The sequence below is a fragment of the Hippocampus comes genome, unplaced genomic scaffold, assembly GCF_001891065.2.
Source record: "Hippocampus comes isolate QL1 unplaced genomic scaffold, H_comes_QL1_v1.1 scaffold10, whole genome shotgun sequence".
Classification (NCBI taxonomy): Eukaryota; Metazoa; Chordata; class Actinopteri; order Syngnathiformes; family Syngnathidae; genus Hippocampus; species Hippocampus comes.
This window is the reverse complement of record NW_017805001.1, coordinates 484,665-503,562: the sequence shown is the minus strand read 5'-3', so window position 1 is coordinate 503,562 and position 18,898 is coordinate 484,665. Positions and strand designations below refer to the sequence as shown.

Genomic DNA, 18,898 nt, shown 5'->3' with positions numbered 1-18,898 from the left:
ACACACACACACACACACACACACACACACACACACACACACACACACACACACACACAACACACACACACACACACACACACACACACACACACACACACACACACACACACGGAAATTATTTTGAAAAGTTCACACACCAGAGCAGGTGCAGCTCGAGCGTGTGGATTGAGAATGACATAGCTGATGGTTGGTGGGTGGTCCATCATCGCGTACCCTTTAAAGTGCCAAAGACAACATAACATGGCAAAACTGCACCACTCTCCCCCTCATACTGTTTGTATTAAAGTGGACTGCTTGACCATGTGTGCCACACATAATGTGTGTGTGTGTGTGTGTGTGTGTACGTGTATGTGCCATCAGTTCAGGCAAGTCTCCAGTGCAAACAATGATCCAAACTGCTTCACTTCACACCTGCACTCAAAATGCAAACAAACCACACTTCATTGAAAAAAGTCACAATTTTACTTTGCCGTGCATTTAGATCCGAAATTTGCTCCTTATTATGAGAATATTTGGAAGAAACCCTCACATACATTCCACAATGAGATGTTCTGTTCAAGCTCAATTTCAATTGAGTATAAAAAAAAGGACTACGACAAATTTTATATCCCAAACGTACTATTAAAGTGGACAAGAACCACACTTCATAGGAAAAAAAAGGAAGATTTTTACTTTGCCATGCATTCAGATCCAAAATGTGATCATTTTGATCATACTGGTAAGAAACCTCCCCTTACGCTCATATTCTAAGACGTTCTGCTCAATTTAAGTTTAATTTCAAGTGCGTATATATAACAAGCATCTGTCATCGGGACAAAAAAGTCCCCATTTACTTTGCGGTGAAGCAAAGGCCAACATTTTCTGCTTATAACATCATCTCCCCTTACACTCACGCGGAATTTTTACTTTGTCACGCTTTACACCCAAAATGTGCAATTATCTAATTCAACATTTGTAAGAAATATAAACCCAAACTCACATTGTGACATTCTTGCTCAATTAGGTGAAATTAAAATCGTTGAAGAATAAGCTACAATCCAGTTCAAATCATAGGAATTATAACATAGGTGTCAAATCAAGGCGAAAAGGGTGGTTGCCAGATGTCGGGGACATCTGGAGAGGTGGGAGGTATAAAGTCGGCCGGGTGGGGTTCATCATCTGCATAACAAGGTCAGAAGCTGGCGAGAGACGGCGGCCGTGACACACATTCCCTCACAAACACGCTCCAATTAGCTCCCGTACGCGTCATCCGCCCTGTAGCATCCAAAGTAAATTTCTGACCGATTTTTTTTCCGCAGTAGGAAAAGTGCTGCCGTGACAGGAGTGCCGGAATCTCAGGATGTCATTGAATGATTTAACACGAGGCGGTATCACTAATTTATCCCTGCGAGCAAATCCAGAGCGACCACGAAAGCGGAGCGTTCCACAATCGGCGATCATAGCGGGGTGTGTGGGGAGGCACTCATTGAGGAAACTCACAGCTGACTGAGCTGAGTCAGTGACGGTTGCTTTTCGACAGCTTTACTTCCTGTGGCGATGACGGCATTTGGAAAGGAGAGCGCAACCCCTCCCTCTCTTCATCTCCCATGTGCCGACCACAGCCGCTGGGAGCAATCAGAGCGGTCACGTCTGAGCTGCAATAAGAGACCTCCTCCCTCTCTCCGAGCGTCCTCCTCACTTTCTTCTCTTCCTGCACGCTCCTCCCTTCTGCATCTGGGCAACACTCCCGCAGCCAGCGGGCCCGCGTATACAAAATTAGCTCATCTCCGCCTCTGTGTAATTACACCGGGCGAGATTATAACTTTGGTGCGGGCCGGTGACGTCACTGGGATGGACGAGAACGGGGCGTGGCCAACAAGGATGGAGCCCCGGTGTTTATTAGAGCGAGTGACATGGCTTGCCTGGAGTTTCCATTTGAGCTCATCTGGTTTCTGCATTCCTGCCATGCATCAGCGCTCCAAAGTCGTCCGGAGGAGGTGCGCCGAAGCCATTTAGGGAGTTCTCACAAAACATACTCAAAATTCCACCTGGTGCGAATACGCATGAAGCGGTTGGCAAATCCATTCGGTTCGCCAACTGAAAGGACCCGAGAGTCCTTATTTCCTCATCCCCAAAGTCACCTCCCGTGACTCGATGGACTCACAGTAGCTCCTTTGAAGGGTTCCGGAAAAGCGGCCTGTGATCATTCAGATAACGTAACTCAATTGCAGCAGTAGTCTGGAGGTAGATAAATCTGATCTTCCGGTGCGTCCAATCAATATTTGATCCAATATAGGGAAACTTGAGACCCTGAAGCAACTTCGAATGGTGAATTGGCCTCTGTGTCGCTTCATGTCAGACCATAAAAATTTGGAGTTGTTCTGGATGAAGACGAGCAAAGGGACCGAGAAAAAATATTGCGGGATCATGGTATTAAAATTACAGCTCGAAAATGTTTTGTTTTATTGTTTTTAATATTTGTGAAAATAAAAACAGTTTTTCCTCCCCCTTGAACACAATTTTTTGTTTTTAAACAAAAAACAGAATTGGGTCCATTAAGAAACGTGTACCATGTCAAACTGAAAGAAAAAGAGAGAAAAAAGAAAGAAAGAGAAAGAAAGAAAAAGAGAGAGAAAGCACGCAAGAGAGAAAGAAATAGTAACATTCTACTTCTGTTTTCATTCTTAGTAAGTCACAGTGTGCCATCACTGGTGAGCTATTTTTTCGAACGGAGGCGTAAGCTGCTCATGTTGTCCTTGGGGCTAACTGGTCCCCGCTGTGACCATGTTTTCATTTTTTTTAAGCGCAATAGACATGAATCGACATCGCAAAAAGGCATCTGCGTATGCTCTCGTCTTGGTCCTTCCTCCCGCCTCTGTGCAACTGCTCACCCCTCCCCTCTCTGGTCAGACGAGAAGTAGAGGGGGGGAAAAAAGCTGCTGGCCTCCTCCACTTATCTTCAAAGATACTGTTTTGTTTAATGATCTCTCCAAGCAGCCAATCATATTTCAGCGGGACTTTGCCTGCTTTGGAGGCCCCTCAAAACAGAAAAGAAATGACCATTATTGTTGACTGACAAGTTTTAGCAATAATTGAAACCTTGACTTTTTAAAACCATTGTTAACCGTCAAAGCATAATCGACCCAGGCCTATTTCTCATATGAACGGAATGCGTCCACTATTAAATAAGTATTGGATTTGGTCTGCTCTTCCCTGCAATTGAATTGCATTGTGGTGGAACCAAATGAGAGTGTGATTAAAAATAAACAAAAAGGTTGTTAGTGTGAAAGCGGGGATGTAACAAGATGTTGAGCCAAGAAGCGATGACCTTTGCTGGTGTAATGCAATAAAAGAGCTCCATATGCCTCGTCGGTCCGAATTAAGCGTCGTTTAGCTCGGGGTATTAGCAGCAGCCCCCCCACAGACAAACTGTCCTCTGTGGTGCCATGAGTGGCTTCATCCCTCAAGGGACGAATCATCCGGCATACACTAGGTGGCGACTGCAGGAGGAGGATGTGTACAGAGAACAAAAACTTTTAAGGCGCACTTTACGGGCAAAGTTTTCCTCTTACAAGCCGATGAATCTGAACTAAAATGCCGGAATGTGCACACGGACAGGACAAAAGCACAGCGCTGGAAAGGAGAAGACCAAAGAAGGCAAAACAAGTGGGAGATCAAAGCTGGAAGTCAAAGGGAGAAAGTCAGCGAGGTGAAGCATTAAATCCATCCATTTGGCTTCTTTCTTAAGGCGTATTTGCAGTAAACAACTCGCCGAGCTGCCAACATCCTCATGAGAGTAGTTCTTTACTAATATGGCTCATCAGAGAAATTGACTTTGGGAGCATTCCAGAATACTTTGAGAACATTCCAGTTCATTTGAAGGCCGCTATGGTCAACTCGGGTCTGTTTTGAGACCATTCTAGTCCCCCTTTAGAAACATTCTGGTCCACTTTGAGGACACACCGGTCTAATTTAAATATTAGGTCTACCTTGGGAACATTATGTTGGAGTGTAGGAACATTCACATCCATATTAACCACCTTCAGTTTCACTTTCAAGGACATTCAGGTCCACTTTCAGCCCATCGAAGTCCAATTTGAACAATGGGTCCACTTTGGAAACATGCTGCGACATTTTGAGGCCATCTCGGTTCACACTGGAAACATGGTCCCCATTAGGCATGAAGTTTACACAGTGGAACATTCTGGTCCACTTTGTGCCCTAAGTCGACCAGATGTTCAAACTGTCCACCTTGTTAGAGGTATTCTGATTAGTTGCATCCAACGGGCATGTTTTTTTTAACAAATCAACTAATCAAACGACGAGAAAAGTATGTCTGCTAGCGTGAAGACGCGTCTTGACGCAGACACCAAACTGCAAAGGGCACAAACAACATCCTGCGAGCACTCTTGAGAATGTAAACAAAGGCGGCATTGTGTCGCAGCTACTCGTGCTAGCTTCTTTGTGGCTTTTGTTAGCTTCCCGCTAATCTCCATCCCATGACTCTGACTGTCAAAACAGTCTGCGAATAACAACAACAACAACAACAACAACAACAAAAGTCGGAACCGTATTGTCTCTTTACTTCATTTGTCTACTGGTCTTGCCACACAACTTCGCAACCTGTTCCATGAGTGTTTGTGGGCATCAATTCTCTCGCCATGACTCATTGGGATTCTCTTCATTCCCTCTTCCTCCTCACCCTCCAACGCTGACATTCCAGTTGAGACTGTGGTGTTCCTAAAAAGCCTGGAGGGGGATTTAAGGCTAATTCAGCGCAATGTAACCGTGATGCTGAAATGACAAGAAAGTGCAGACAGAAAGTCATAATGACCATAACAGACGGTAAAGTCCTCCAGAGAGTCCTAACAGTCAAACAGAATGCTCCTAAAGTGGATGAAAATATCTTCAAAGTGGACCAATGTCCTCAAATGGCCAAGAGTGTCCCCAAGTATGATGACAATTTTAAACAGTGGACCGGAATCTCCTTTTAACAGACCAAAATGCGCTCAAAGGTGAACTACAATGTCCCCAAAGTAGAGCACAACGTTCTTAAAGTGGACGAGAAGGTCGTCCAAGAGGGACAAAACACTCCCAAAGTGAACCACAAAATTCCCAAAACTGGACCAAAATGGACCAGGATGTCCTGAAAGAGAACCAGAACATCCTTAAAATGGACACACACAAAATAATCCCGAAATGGACTCAGAATGTCCACAAAGAGTACCAAAACCATCCCAAAGTAGACCAGAATGTTCCCAAACTGCACCAGGATGTCCTGAAAGAGGACAAGATTCTGCTCGAAGAAGGCCACCATCCTAAAATTGCCCAGAAGTGGATCAGAATGTCTTCAAAGTGGATCGTGGTGGCTCCCACTTAACAACATTGACAGCAGCAAGGCAAGGGGGGGGCTGGCTTTGGGTCGATATCAACACACGCACACACACTCCAACTCCACGCTTACAAACAAGACCAGACCTGTCCTTCTTTCCAGAATTTATCGAATAGCATCATCTTCCAAGCATGTTGGTTATGAGAACAAACGAGGGTATTTTCTTTTTTTTCATGTGACTTTAAGAGAATTAGAAGGGGAAAAAAACGGTGTCGCTGATGAATCGCATACGCTGCCGTCAGCCGCATCGCAGAGCCACGCAACAACAACAATGGCCGCTCGCCACGAGTCAACAATATCATTGACGATGGATGTCCTTCGCCACGCCAGATGGTGTCAAGGACCTCCCCATACAAACACCGCAGACCAAGGACAATAATAGAGCTGCAAACACAAAGACTGTGCGTGTGTATTCCATGTCCACAAATTATTTCCATCAATTCAACACAACTTTATTTAAATAGTGTCTTATGGAGCGTGCTCCTTTCCGTGAACGCATCAATCAACACAAGGCCCGGCAGGTTGGATCAATAGAGGCTTTTTGCAGCCAGGCTTTGGCGAGCAGGGTGTGGCTGCACTGATGCTGCGGAGGAGCACGGATGACGGGAAAACCAGCGAGTGCATTTGTGGATATCACAATCCAGATCCTCTCTCTGGTCAAGAGATCAAGTTTCAACAAGCAGCATGAAATTTGGTAGCCACGTCTGTCACGAGGACAACCACAAAAAGGTCTCAAGAAGCCACGTCCGAAAAGACACAGGAAGACTGCCATTTTGGGATTTCAAGCGGACATTTTAGTCTCATTTTCCTGTGGTCCTTTGATGACTTGCCCCCAAAATTATAACTTGTTTTGATTTTTCTTTTTGGAGGCGGGGGGTCAGGGGTGGGGTGTAGAATGCAGCTCCTGAAGCTAGTTTGACTTCACAACATGACGTTTAAAAGACGTGACTGTCATGAGTAGACGCACAAATGAGTTTCAAGAAGTCAGGCCTGAAAACACACAGGAAGTCTGCCATTTTGGGGCGGTCTTAGTAATTTTCAGAGGTCCTATACAGAGGAACTTATCCAAAAAATGTATCCAATTACCACCAAATTTGACTGATATATGATCGGGATCTGTTCTCAATCTGAAAAATGATTAACTTCATTTTAAATAAAAACAACCGCTTGAAAAAATAACGTCTTAAAATATCTATTCAGCAATTAAAAAGAAGACTGGTCACATCATCAACTGTCAACCCTGACATTGAATTGTTCCACTTTGCAAACGTCATGTGTGTAAATCCTCAACTTAATTCTAATTACGATGAATGGTTTGTGTGTGTGTGCGTGTGTGTAAATGCACAAGCTGATGACTGGAAAAGCTTCTCACGCCTTTGCACCTCCGCCACCTTCTCACCGTGGCGCCATACTCGCCTTCCTGCACGAGGCAACAGCTGTGTGTGTGTGTGTGTGTGTGTGTGTGTGTGTGTGTGTGTGTGTTTTTTCACACTTACAGTGTTGACTAGCACAAACAGTCCACACTTACATAAACGTGTCAAAACAGCATAATCAGCAATATTTCGTGTTCTGTTCTGTGTAAAAGGCAGGACAAATACTGCAATTTTGCAAGGTCTGCATGAAAGAGGCTGATGAATGTGTGGCATTGTCCGGACATAAGTGGATGAGTGCTGGAAGAAGCAATTTTTCCAAGTGGACCAGAATGACCTTACTGTGGATAAGAATGTTCACCAGTGGACTAGAAAGCTCGTGAATTGGACCAGATTGGTCAAAAGTGGACTAGTAGGTTCTCAAAGTGAACCAGAATATCACCAGAATATCATCAAGCGGACCTGATTGTCCATATAGACTAAGATGTCCTCAAAGTGGACCAGAATGTTTCTAAAATTGACCAGAATCTTCTCGAAGACTGGCCCGAAAATTAATACAGAGTGTGTTCAAAGTAAACTAGAATGTAAACTACCTCTAAATTGAATCACAATGTCCTAAAGGCGACTAGAATGTAAATATATGGACCAGAATATCACCAAGACTGAAATATCCCCACAGTGGACCAATGAAAATTGTATGTTTACATACAGCCACTCTAGAAGACATCTGAAAATAATCACCATGGCGACAACGTCGTGATGGGACATGAAGTGCAGTCATGACTCTTGAAAGTGTGTGTTTATTTATGTATTTTCCGAAAACGTGACAAAACCACAAAAGAGCATTTTAGACAGCCGGATGGTATAAGTGCACAGGACACACGTGCAGGGATGGAAAAACGACTTTCTAGGATGCCAAGAATTTAACGGAACATAAAAAAAGGATGCCAAGCAATGCCAGAAAGTCACACAACCGCTCCAAACACTCCGACTTTTCACTCTTCATGTTACACACAAACACACAAGATCTTGTGATGTTGATCGCTTCGGTCACACTTCCCATCTTGTCATTTGCGATGACGTCACGACCACACCACACATTTGGCTTTCCTCATCTTTGCTGTAACTACTACTTGACGTCGTGACAACATATCGTTTCGAAGACGCCGACATTGGACCCTCGCGACCCCGCCACGCCGCATCCCGACTCGGGACGTCCCGCTCGGAAGGACAAGTCGCGTACCCGAGCCCAGTTCGCTCTGCCCGCCATGCAGCATCGAGACTCGGACAAAAGACTCGCCCTGTTCCCCGTGGGTCACTCCGGCCGGTGCTGCATTCAAATGTCGTCGGATTTGGCAACATTTGGCGCCTAAAATTCTAAAACAAAAGCTTCAACACACAAAAGTTAACGTCTGCGTGTCGAGGTAAACTGCTGTTAATCGGCTTAGGAATCACGTTCGGATCGGCGGCGGTGGCAGTACCAGCAGCGACGGCGGCGCGCCAGGGAGGGACGGGCGCACTCCCACCGTTACCTTCACTTCGCCCTCTTCCACGCACAACGCAACACAACGCGGCGTTCACTTACGTGCAGCTCGGAGGAGTAGGGAGGTATTCCAACAAGGCAGAAGGCAACTCCATTCATTGGGCGGCGGAGGCTGTCGGATCGCGGCCACGAAAGACGGTCTATTTACGCGGGGGTCTTCTAAACAACCTGGAGAAGGTCGACTCGTTTTATTCCGCTTCCTTCTTGTTTGCCCCCCACCTCCACCACCGGCCACTTCTACAACTACTTCCCCAAGACAATTCCCACTGTGAGTCTCTCTGGGCGAGCCGCCCCCTCCATTCCACACACCCGCCCCCCTCTCCTTCTACTACTTTTTCTTCCCGGTCTTCTGTTGTTGACTGAATCCTTTAAAGCAGCGGCAAGTGACACAAAATCACCCCGGAAGTAAAGAGATCTCCCCTTTCGAAGTAAAGCAAAGGTTCACAATCTCAAGTGGATAGACGAGCCAATAATTGTACTCAAATTGGAGTACTGTTCCTCTAGACTAGTATTTGCTACTCTAGTTAAAGTAAGAAGCGTTCTTCCAAATAACACTGGTCAACAATTTTTTACTCGAATCTGCTCTCGTTTTTTTTTCTCTAGCACGTCAGGTTTTCATAATAATAAAAATAATATAATGACAATACAATGTATAATATGTATTTAGTCACATTTATGAATCAAGGTTTATGCTCAGTCGACGGGTTTAACCACTCCCACGCGCTTGAAAAAGAGTTCAACTTATCAAAATCACTTTTTAAACATGTCGTGAATGTATATGAACATAAAAAAACAATTAGCATGCGTAAAATGTACAGCAAATACTGTCCATAATGGCACCTCATGTATGAACACAACGTCACTGACCACCTTCCCCTTCCATGCGGGATGCACTACAATTGGGAGTCATTCTGGGAAAGGTGTTGTTCCCAAAAGTATTTTTAGACAAGCTGGGAATGCTTATTCATCACCACAATAGGAAGGTCAGCCCGCCGCCAAGTAATGTCGGGTACGACATCATCCCGCGCTGTCATCCGTGGCGCTTTACAATGAAAGCGAGAGCAAATTATAAAGGGGAATATGTTGAGGAGTCTCCAAACTGGAGGGCCATGTGGCTACCATTGCATCAGCTAGACCACTCCAAAGACCAGTCCATAAATCTAAATTAAAGTTGAAAAACAAACAGTTCGGAAGTGCAGTTGTATTGTTCTGAAAAGTTCAATACAACTGAATTGTACTCAGGAAGCGATTATTTCTCACCTCACTAGAAGGATCCTGCGTACCCCAAGTGGTACGTGTACCACACTTTGAGATTGACAGAACAACCCGAAGCTTGCGGTATCTCAAAACATTTGCACAAAGCTGTTTGTGTGTGTCAATGGCCGACACAAGGCCTCAGGCCAACATTGCGCTTTAAATGCAAAGCCCGAATAGACAGCAATGTGAGGCGACACGCCCTGAACGTGTAACCCATCTCGAGGGGGTGATTCCCCCCCCCATTCAGAGATGCCGTGGGAGCCGTTACGTAATCCTACGCTCAGCCGGACGCTGTAAACAAGCATCAGAGCGTTTAGACGCTTGACCGCACACTTCCCTCCACTGGCAACCGCTCATGCGGGAGACCCCCCCCCCTCTCTTTTAGATGGTAAGGGGAGGCGAAAGGGGATGGGTGGTCGGTCAACCAGCTGAGCGGTGTTGGGGAGAAAGTGGCCTAAAAAAAAAAATCACAGTAAGGAATAGATTCCTTAACAGCAGTGACATGAAACATCTTCACAACAATAAAGCGGAAAAGCTGCCTCTATTTTACAGTGGTTGTATTGTATAGTGTCACTTAATCTGACAGTTAAGATTGCTAAAATGTCAGTTTAATGACTCTGTAAAGTGGATTCAGAGATTTGCCAGCGTGTGGGCTGGGGTTTTGCACTCAGAGCGCCTCGTCGACTGTGGGTTCCTCACACGCTACGGAGAGAGAAACCGGAAGAGCGATGATCAAGTCAGACTTGTCAACCACTGTATTGGACCCGGTGGAAGGAGGAGAAATAAAATACATAAAATAAATTTAAAAAAATGTCACTATTTTGAAGACTCATTTTTAGAGATCCATGGATTTTTTTAGGCCGATGCCGAATCTGATATTTGGCAAAATAATCGATTCATTGGCTGATTCATTTAAAAAATATACAATGAATAAAATTACGGATTTTATATGTTCCATTAACACAACAATAAAGATAAGAATTACTTGCAGAACATTTCACTGTTTTACAAAACTCCTTTCATATTTACAAAAAAGAGAAAAATCGCCCAATTTTACAGAGGGGGGACTTGGATGATGTTTGAATGCTATGATGTTTTTTTTTCCTCATGTTTTAATGTGTTAATGTACAAACTAAAAAAATGAACATTGGCAAAAATCTGCAGTTTTTATTCCAGCTATTTTTTTCCCGTTTTTGCTGATTTTTGCCCGTTTTAAAAGCCACAATATCAACCATTTAACCGGCCCTACTCATTTTATCCTCTTGGCCATTTTTTAATCATTCACATTTGGCAGGCTTGTCAACAACACTCGCCTCTGTGGGATGTCAAATTTAGACATTTATTTTCACGTTAACCACCCACTGCCTGTATGCCTAATAAAGAATTGTTTTACTCTATTTTTGTTGTATACCACCATGGGCAATTTACTGAAAAAAAAAAAAGCTATGGGAGTGACATTCCGGGCTATTCCGTGGTTCCTATAAACAGCATCTGTTGTTATTAATATCTCCAAATACCCTGAAAACTTCCCCTTTCCTCTCGCCTTTCTTGTGAGAACGAAAATAAACCCCGACGGTTAGTCATCCTTCCAAGAGCAACGCCGCCACTTTCCTACTACTTCAGAGTCACACTGCCGAACCTTTCGCAGCTTCACTTCCTGTCCACGCGGCACCATCACATCCTACGGCGATGGGACAATGTGACTCCCGGACTTAAAATTTGTCCGGGAGTCACATTCAGGAAGCCGTTTGTCTCTTTATCGCAGACAATATTTACATCGCGTGACCTCACCGCTTGAGTCGGTGAGTCAGGAGCAATTCCTTCATCGGTGTCATAATAATAACCGAGATGGAATGGACAAGCATTACTGGAAACTTGTGCCCACATCTGGAAGAATATGCCTGGAAAAGCAAACTGTCATGGGTCAGGCTATTCATATACAGAGGTCAAACATTCAAAAATTTGAAAGATTGCCAATACTGTATGTGAAATGGTTTATTTTATATCATAAAACAATGAATTATATGCATTTATCGATAGATTTCTCTATGAATTTCTTTGTCAAAATATTAGGACTAATAAATCAACTCCCCAATTTTTCAAGCAAGAACGTGTGTTTATAATATGCACAGCAGAGGTGCCCAAGTCTGGTTCTTGAGATAAGAATCGATATCAGGCTTCTGCAAAGCTTGCTGATGGTGTGTTGGAGGTGGTAGACAGAAAAAAAACGGACTTGGGCACACCTGTTCAGTGATTCTTGAGCGTCAAGGTATCCCTGTACAACAGGGATTCTCAGTGTGCTACACCGGCTCCCTCTGGTGGTACACAAAAGAATCACAGTCTAAATACTGTTCAGTTGTATTCGATTAGTACGCTACATTGGCATTTAATCTCTGAAATATATTTTTAACACCATCAGATTAAAAAAAAACTCAACAGATCAAATAAAATAAAACTTAAAAATTATATCTACTGAAAATAAAATAACATGAAATTAATCCAAAAAAAATTAAAATGGAGATAACTATCCATCCATCCATCCATCCATTCATCCATCCATCCATCCATCCATCTTCTAATCCACTTATCCTCACGAGGGTCTGCTGGAGCCAATCCCAGCTGTCTTCGGGCATCAGGCGGAGTATACATCCTGAACTGGTTCCCAGCCAATCGCAGGGCACACATAGACGAACAACCATCCACTCTCACCTTACACTCATACCTGGGTACAATTTAGAGTGGCCAATCAACCTGCTATGCAGGTTTTTGGAATGTCGGAGGAAACCGGAATACCCGGAGAAAACCCACGCAGGCACGGGGTGAACATCCAAACTCCAAACAGGAAGGCCGAAGACGGAATCAAACTCTGCACCTCTGCACTGTGGGGCTGACGTGCTAACCAGTTGCCCACCATGCTGCTCTGAGATAACTAAATCTAAAGCGAACAAAGGTTGTCTACCCCTCCACACTGTCTCACACACGTGCATGTACGCATGCGCTCACTCACTCACACACACACACACACACACACACACACACACACACACACACACACACACACACACACACACACTCTAGCGAGGTACAAAGTAGTAGTGGTCGTAGGTCATAGGCCAAAGTGAACCAGGATTTGTTTACTTCCTGGAGAGACGGGTGTCCTACTTTTCCGTCCCGGGACAATCTGCCCATTGTGCAGGCCCGCAGGCATACACCACATTGGCCTCTGCCTACATATTAAGAACACGGACGCTGTACTGTACTTCACACGCTAAGCACGCGTCACACATTCCCCACACCAGTGTATAGTGATACCCTGACATACAAGTTTGATTTGTTCTTAGAGCAAGCTCAAAAGCAAATTTACTCAGCATATCTACTCAGTTTTTCCCCATTGAAATCAACTGAAATGCCAAGAATCCGTTCTACTATTGTTTCTAAAAAAGATAAATATTATACAGTATTGTAAAATGTGAATTCAAAAATAAATAATAAAAGCAGCGTATCCAAAACGCGATTAGATTATTTTTCAAAACAGTTCATCCCCCTCTTACTCCTCCGAACAAAATGAGAAAACATTCCGAAGAGTCCAAAGATGAGAGGCTTGGGACTTGATTGGGGGGGTGCTCAGGGTGGAGTGGGGGTTGTCAGATTAGACCACCTGTTCCACCACGAGGCGCACAAACACACTCATTCTTCTCCTTTATCCTGCCCTCTCGCACATTTGTCCACATTCTCTCTCACCTACTCGGACAGTTGTAACTCATTAGGCGCTTCTCGACACTGCACACGCTCACTCTCGAGTGATCCTGCGTTGTGAAACACTACATTGTGCATGGGTCATAATCATACTGGGGTATGGAGGCAGAGCAAGTGAACTCGTCTTGTAATCGTGCTGTTTTGAACCCTCCTGTTAGTGTGTTTCTTTTGTACAATTTGGTGCAGATAGTGTAAAACTGTATTGAAAAATGGGTCCTAATCTGGTGCTAAACCAATGTTAAACTAGTTCTAAACTACTTCAATGGGCTAGGTAAGATTTGTGAGAAATTAGTCTTACAGAGGTATTAAAGTGTTGCGTATTCGGGTGCTAAACTAGTTTCATTCCAACAAGTGAAAAACTGTTGCTAAACAAGCGTTGAACTAGTACTAAACCGGTGCTAATCTGGCGCTAAAGCAGTAGCAAAGTAGAGTAAAACCAGCGAGAAACTAGAGTGGAACTGGTGGGAAACCGGTGCTTACCTTATGTCAAACTAGTATTAAACTAATGCGAAACTGCTTCTAAACTCGCAAGGAACGGCACAAACTAGTGGTAAAACTGTGCCAATGTTAAACTGCTTCGAAACAAGTGCTGGACTCATGCTAAACATGTGTTAAACTGATGCTAATTCAGTGTTAAAACTAGCACCAGACTAATCTTGAACTAGTGACAAATTGGTGTTTAACTATATTAAACCCGTGTGTGTGTGCGTGTGTGTGTGTGTGTGTGTGTGTGTGTGTGTGTGTGTGTGTGTGTGTGTGTGTGTGTGTGTGTGTGTAGGGGGGCACGTGCCATTTTTTTTTCTCAATCCTGCTAACGACAACAAACAGCTAACAGTGCGAAAATACAATGCGGTCATGAAATTAACGCTAACTTTGTTGCTTTCGGTGGCGTAAACAAGCCAAGGGGGTTAACAGTTGCCATTCAAATGACTATATGACAATAAATGCCTCTCCTTCATAAAATGCAAGAGTCGCTCTCTCATTCCGGACATGGTCAGGCCGTCCAGGTCGACCTTAATAACTATTGACCGAAAAACTGCGATTGACCCTAAGCAATGTTGACGTTTCAATCATTCCTTTGGCCGGTGCTCCTTTCCACCCCGCTTCGATCCAGAAGGATGTGGCAGAAAGAGGGCGCTGGCCCTAATTCTGTGCCGGCCTGTTGTACTACTTCCCACATTCGCTGTAACTTAGCTTAGCACAGATGCTAGTGTCCTACTAAACCAGTGCCAAAAACGTGCTGGCGTTAAACGTGAGCTAATTGGTGCCAAACTATATTTCGACGTCTCTGATGATACAAGGTGTGGTTTATTACCACAGTATAGCGGTAGTTCAGCTAACCAGTTGGTTTCCATGTGCGCCTGCGGGAGTACTGTCTGGATAATGTTTACTCTCATGTCACTGAGTATGTTTGTACTTGTGAGTTGTCTTCAACACGCACACCCACAGAAAAGGGAAACACAAGGCAAGGATAAACCTTGAGTGGACTTGATGCTAAACAACAATCATAATTCTGAGTCACATGACTCACAGGAAGCGGCGTAACCATATTCGGCATAACCATATTTGGCCATGACGTCACTATTCTGCACTCGGATGACAGCAGTCAGCAACTTATAAATAGCGTTTAGCTTCCTGTGCGCTATATTGTCCTGTAAGCTACACCGCTATTGTTTTGTTGGCAATCGAAACAACTAGACACCATTTTAGCTATATCTGCACGAGCTAGTACATGCATAGAAAGATAAAAAATAAGTAAAAATATCTTTTCACAATGTTGGTACCAATCAATTAGTTGTGTGTGAGGAATCCGACGATTTCAGACTGTCCTTGAGACAATACCTGACCCTGACCCCTTGGGTAGAGAGACAGACTCACACCGAACAGCATTTTGTAGCATTGGCTCTATAGTATAAAGTACATTAAAATATCATAAACATTCTAAATGAAAATGCATTGGCTGATGCAGCACATGGTATAATAAATAAAAAATATGTAACACTATAAAGGGTGCATTGACAGATTCAAGATATATCATATTTTTGTCTGAGTGTTTCGACACATTTTTAAGTTACAGCTAAAAAAAGTCACATTTCACAGATTCAGTCCAGTAAATATTGTTTTCTGTTTGTTTTACAGAAAGAGTTAAAAAATTAAAAAAATATGTGCAACAAATGCACAATTGGACAGCAAAAAATATAGATTAAAAAAAATACAAGAAATGCATTCACTATTTCATATTAAAAATGATGACACATCCATTCCAGGGGACAGCAAAACCTATCATAAACATTCTGCAGCACTATATTGCATTAGCGTGTACATGTTTACCTCATAAACCAACCAGTGATTGTGTAGACGTGTCAGACTCATTCATAACACACGGGCGAGCATCATTTGATGACATCATCTCTACTTCTGCCATGTGAGGCTTACGGGGCAGGTTAAGACACGGGTGGGACCACCGGCATGAACCAAAGGGCCGTGCCAGGGCGTGTCCACCACACTGGGCGGGATGCGGGATGAGGTCACGGGATGCACCCACTTGTTTGAATATCTACGGAGGTTGCGTTACCTCTCTAAGGGACGTCAGAGGAAGGAATGGCAGCAAAGTGGCGTTGTCATTCAAGCAATGAGATGGAACCCCTTCCTTTTCCTCGCATTGCATCCTCACCTGCTCCATGATTTCAGCGCGCCATGGCGGCTCCCCACGCTCCCGGGAGTCTTCTTCTTTCCCGTGCGGTATTCCCAACCAGTCTCTTCTTCGTCTTATTCGCGGTTTGTCCCGTTTCCAGATGGGAATCCTTGCCACCGAAAAAAATGACTCCCGCTCTCTTCCGTCGTACACACACACACATTGCTGTTCGTGCCTTTCCCTTGGCTCCTTCCCCCTCCCCCTTTCCCGCTGCAGAGGGTTTGGGCAGCCAATCAGAGGGAAGCAGCGGGAAGGGCGGCCGCCACCTGATTGGCCTGTGCCCGAGTTGTGACTCCCGCTCCAGCTGTCCCGCTCATGCTTCCCTAAAAACCTCTGTTGCCATTGACAACAGAAACCAACACGCTATTGGGTAGATTTACAAGCCCCACCGCCTTTTTCGAGAAGGGGAGGAGGGAATCCTTTGAGAGGGGCATGTCGGGACATGTAGTCTCTTGTATGGCTGCTCGGCCATTATTAGTGAGTGCAGGGGGGGGAAAGTCACACATCCTTCCCAGGGAAACTCCCACGAAGCAAATAACAGGAACTCCACAAGTGAAGGCTGGAGTAGGACGGCACACGCACACACGGACACACACACACACGCGCGCACACACACACACACATACGCACACACACGCGTCAATAAACTTTCCAAGATGGATTGCAACGTAAGTCAAGGGCGCCCAATGTTACCAAAAAAAAGCACCACATCTACCACACGATTTTCATTAGAATCATCTTTATTGAACACAAAATCTCTGATTAATAGTATTATGACAACAAATAAGGTTTGGTGGTAACTGAGTCTTCATGCGTGTGTGAAACTGATAATATAATAAGTGAGTTTAAAACCACCGTATACGCTTCACCGAGAGGCTTCCAACCCGTATTGTGTTGATTCGCCACAAAAAACATGATGGACTAATTCAATCATTCGGGAGAGTCCATCTGTCAGCTTCTGCATGAAGAGGCCTTCATGGTCATCCCACTGGTGGTCGTGACTTATACAGACGAGGCCCATTTACTTCACACGTCACCTGACAACAAACATTATTTGGAAATATTTCATATAGTCTCACAGGTAGTGTTTTAAGGGTACAATCTGCAAAAATATTCAGATTTACGTAATGCCGGTAAACGCAACCTCACCCTCGTCCGGGATGGAGGCATCCCAGATGCAAAGCAAGGGCGCCTCCTCCTCTTGTTCCTTTTCGTCGTCCTCCACGGGACCGCTAACATCCTCACAGCATGTAAATGATGTAGGACAGAAAGACTAGGCCCATGATGGCAAAGAACATTAACACCATAATGTCCACCATGATTGCGATGACGACAAATTGGTCAGCGAGAAGCGAAGCGACCTGGGCGGGAGCAGAAGACTTCGGCTACAGTCGGAAGACTTCGGAAATGGGCAAAGGAAAAATACAATACGGATTTTTTCGCAATGTTAAGCACCGAATTAAGTCAATTGACAGCAGTATTTAAAAATTTAAAACTTCAATTTGTTTATTTAATGTTTTAATATCATTTATGTGCCTCCTTATATTTGGTTGGCTATGAACGTATAATAAGGTTTTTAAGGTCGACACCTGGCAGAACAAACATGGGGCAAATTAAAATATGAACTGAACTGCATTGTAAAAGCCTTCGAATCAGTTTCAACGAATGTGTGCTTGATTACAAAACCACAAGACGCTATGATGAATTATGAAATATTATTACTCCTTTAAATGCTTATTTTATGATGGAGAAACGGTAAAACACCGCTGTCGTGTCATTGCAGGGTAACTGCTCCAGGTGGCGGTAAAGAGACGTAATATATTTCCCCAGAGAAGAAAGACTCACGCCCCTATTCGGGTGGTTTGCAAAAAATGACAGCACACGCTGAGAATTTAGCGTAATGCTACTAACTAGCAGAAGTCCCGTTTGATGAAGACGGGGAGTGCTCGAACCAAGCAATTTCGACCGTCATCTACAGTACTTGATGTACAATAAAACAGTTATGTAAAAGAGTGACAAGGTGGCACTCGAGCCATCACCTGTCATTTAATAGTGTCACTGTCGCCCGGCTCTGTAACAAATAGTTTGAAGTAGAGCCCCTATATATTAAAAAGGGGCCCTATATGCTGTAGCTGAAGGCCCAAAAGTAATCCACTTAAATATCGCATAATGTTGTTTTTCTTCAATTGTGTCCTGACGGACTTTGCATAGTGAAAATTGAGCGAAACCACCTGAGAAAAAAAACATTATTGAATTTACAGAATTATTAATCATAACAGTTTGAAGTGCGGTGACAGGAAGTCATATACAGTCGCTTGAAAGACTGACCACTCTGCAGCCATTCAGTAGCTGACACGCATACAAATAAAGTTCAGAGAAAATAGGTTCACTTGAAGCTTCAGTTTATTGAGCTCTCCGGGCAAAAATCAAGATTACAGTGAATATAAAACATCTGCTTTGAAGAGATGCACACTTGTAATCTTTGTTCAACCAATAAATCATTTTAAATTGAAAAAATAAAGATTGATGAATGTGTGTTATTGATTTGATAGTTGTGGGGGAACAATGTCGCCGTTTGTATGTGCTTGTGAGACTTTGCCCATTGTGTGGGATGTGGAACAATGAAATGGAAAAGAAAACACTCAGATATTTTTCTAAACTTCTTGAATTGAGCAGTTTTTTTTCTTTTTTTCCCCCTCCTCCAGATTTAGAAAAGAAGAGCTCATGAGGAACAGATGATGCTGCCACGAGTTAAAAAAATGCTACTTGGAACATACAAGGGTAAATGATTTGGGGTATTGTTAAAGAGATGTGCTCTAAAATAGTGTGTTGCATTTATGTTTGTTATATCACAGTGTTCCTTGAATTGTTTGATGCTCTGTAATGAAGTCCCTTAATTCTTA

The 18,898-nt window shown here is 43.8% G+C and overlaps 1 protein-coding gene across 2 annotated transcripts in view; it reads right to left on the bottom strand.

Moving 5' to 3' along the window:
* The window catches only part of arhgap23a (Rho GTPase activating protein 23a), a 46,281-nt gene extending 30,105 nt beyond the window's left edge, over positions 1-16,176 (bottom strand). The window contains exon 1 of one of the 2 annotated variants that reach the window (XM_019896800.1): positions 15,975-16,176. In XM_019896800.1, the coding sequence (XP_019752359.1) occupies positions 15,975-15,983 (9 nt within the window). In that variant the 5' untranslated portion in view covers positions 15,984-16,176. Of the gene's footprint in view, positions 1-8,329; positions 8,615-15,974 lie in introns of those variants that run through there. The other variant, XM_019896794.1, reaches the window with a different exon arrangement.
* Positions 16,177-18,898: the final 2,722 nt, after the last annotated feature.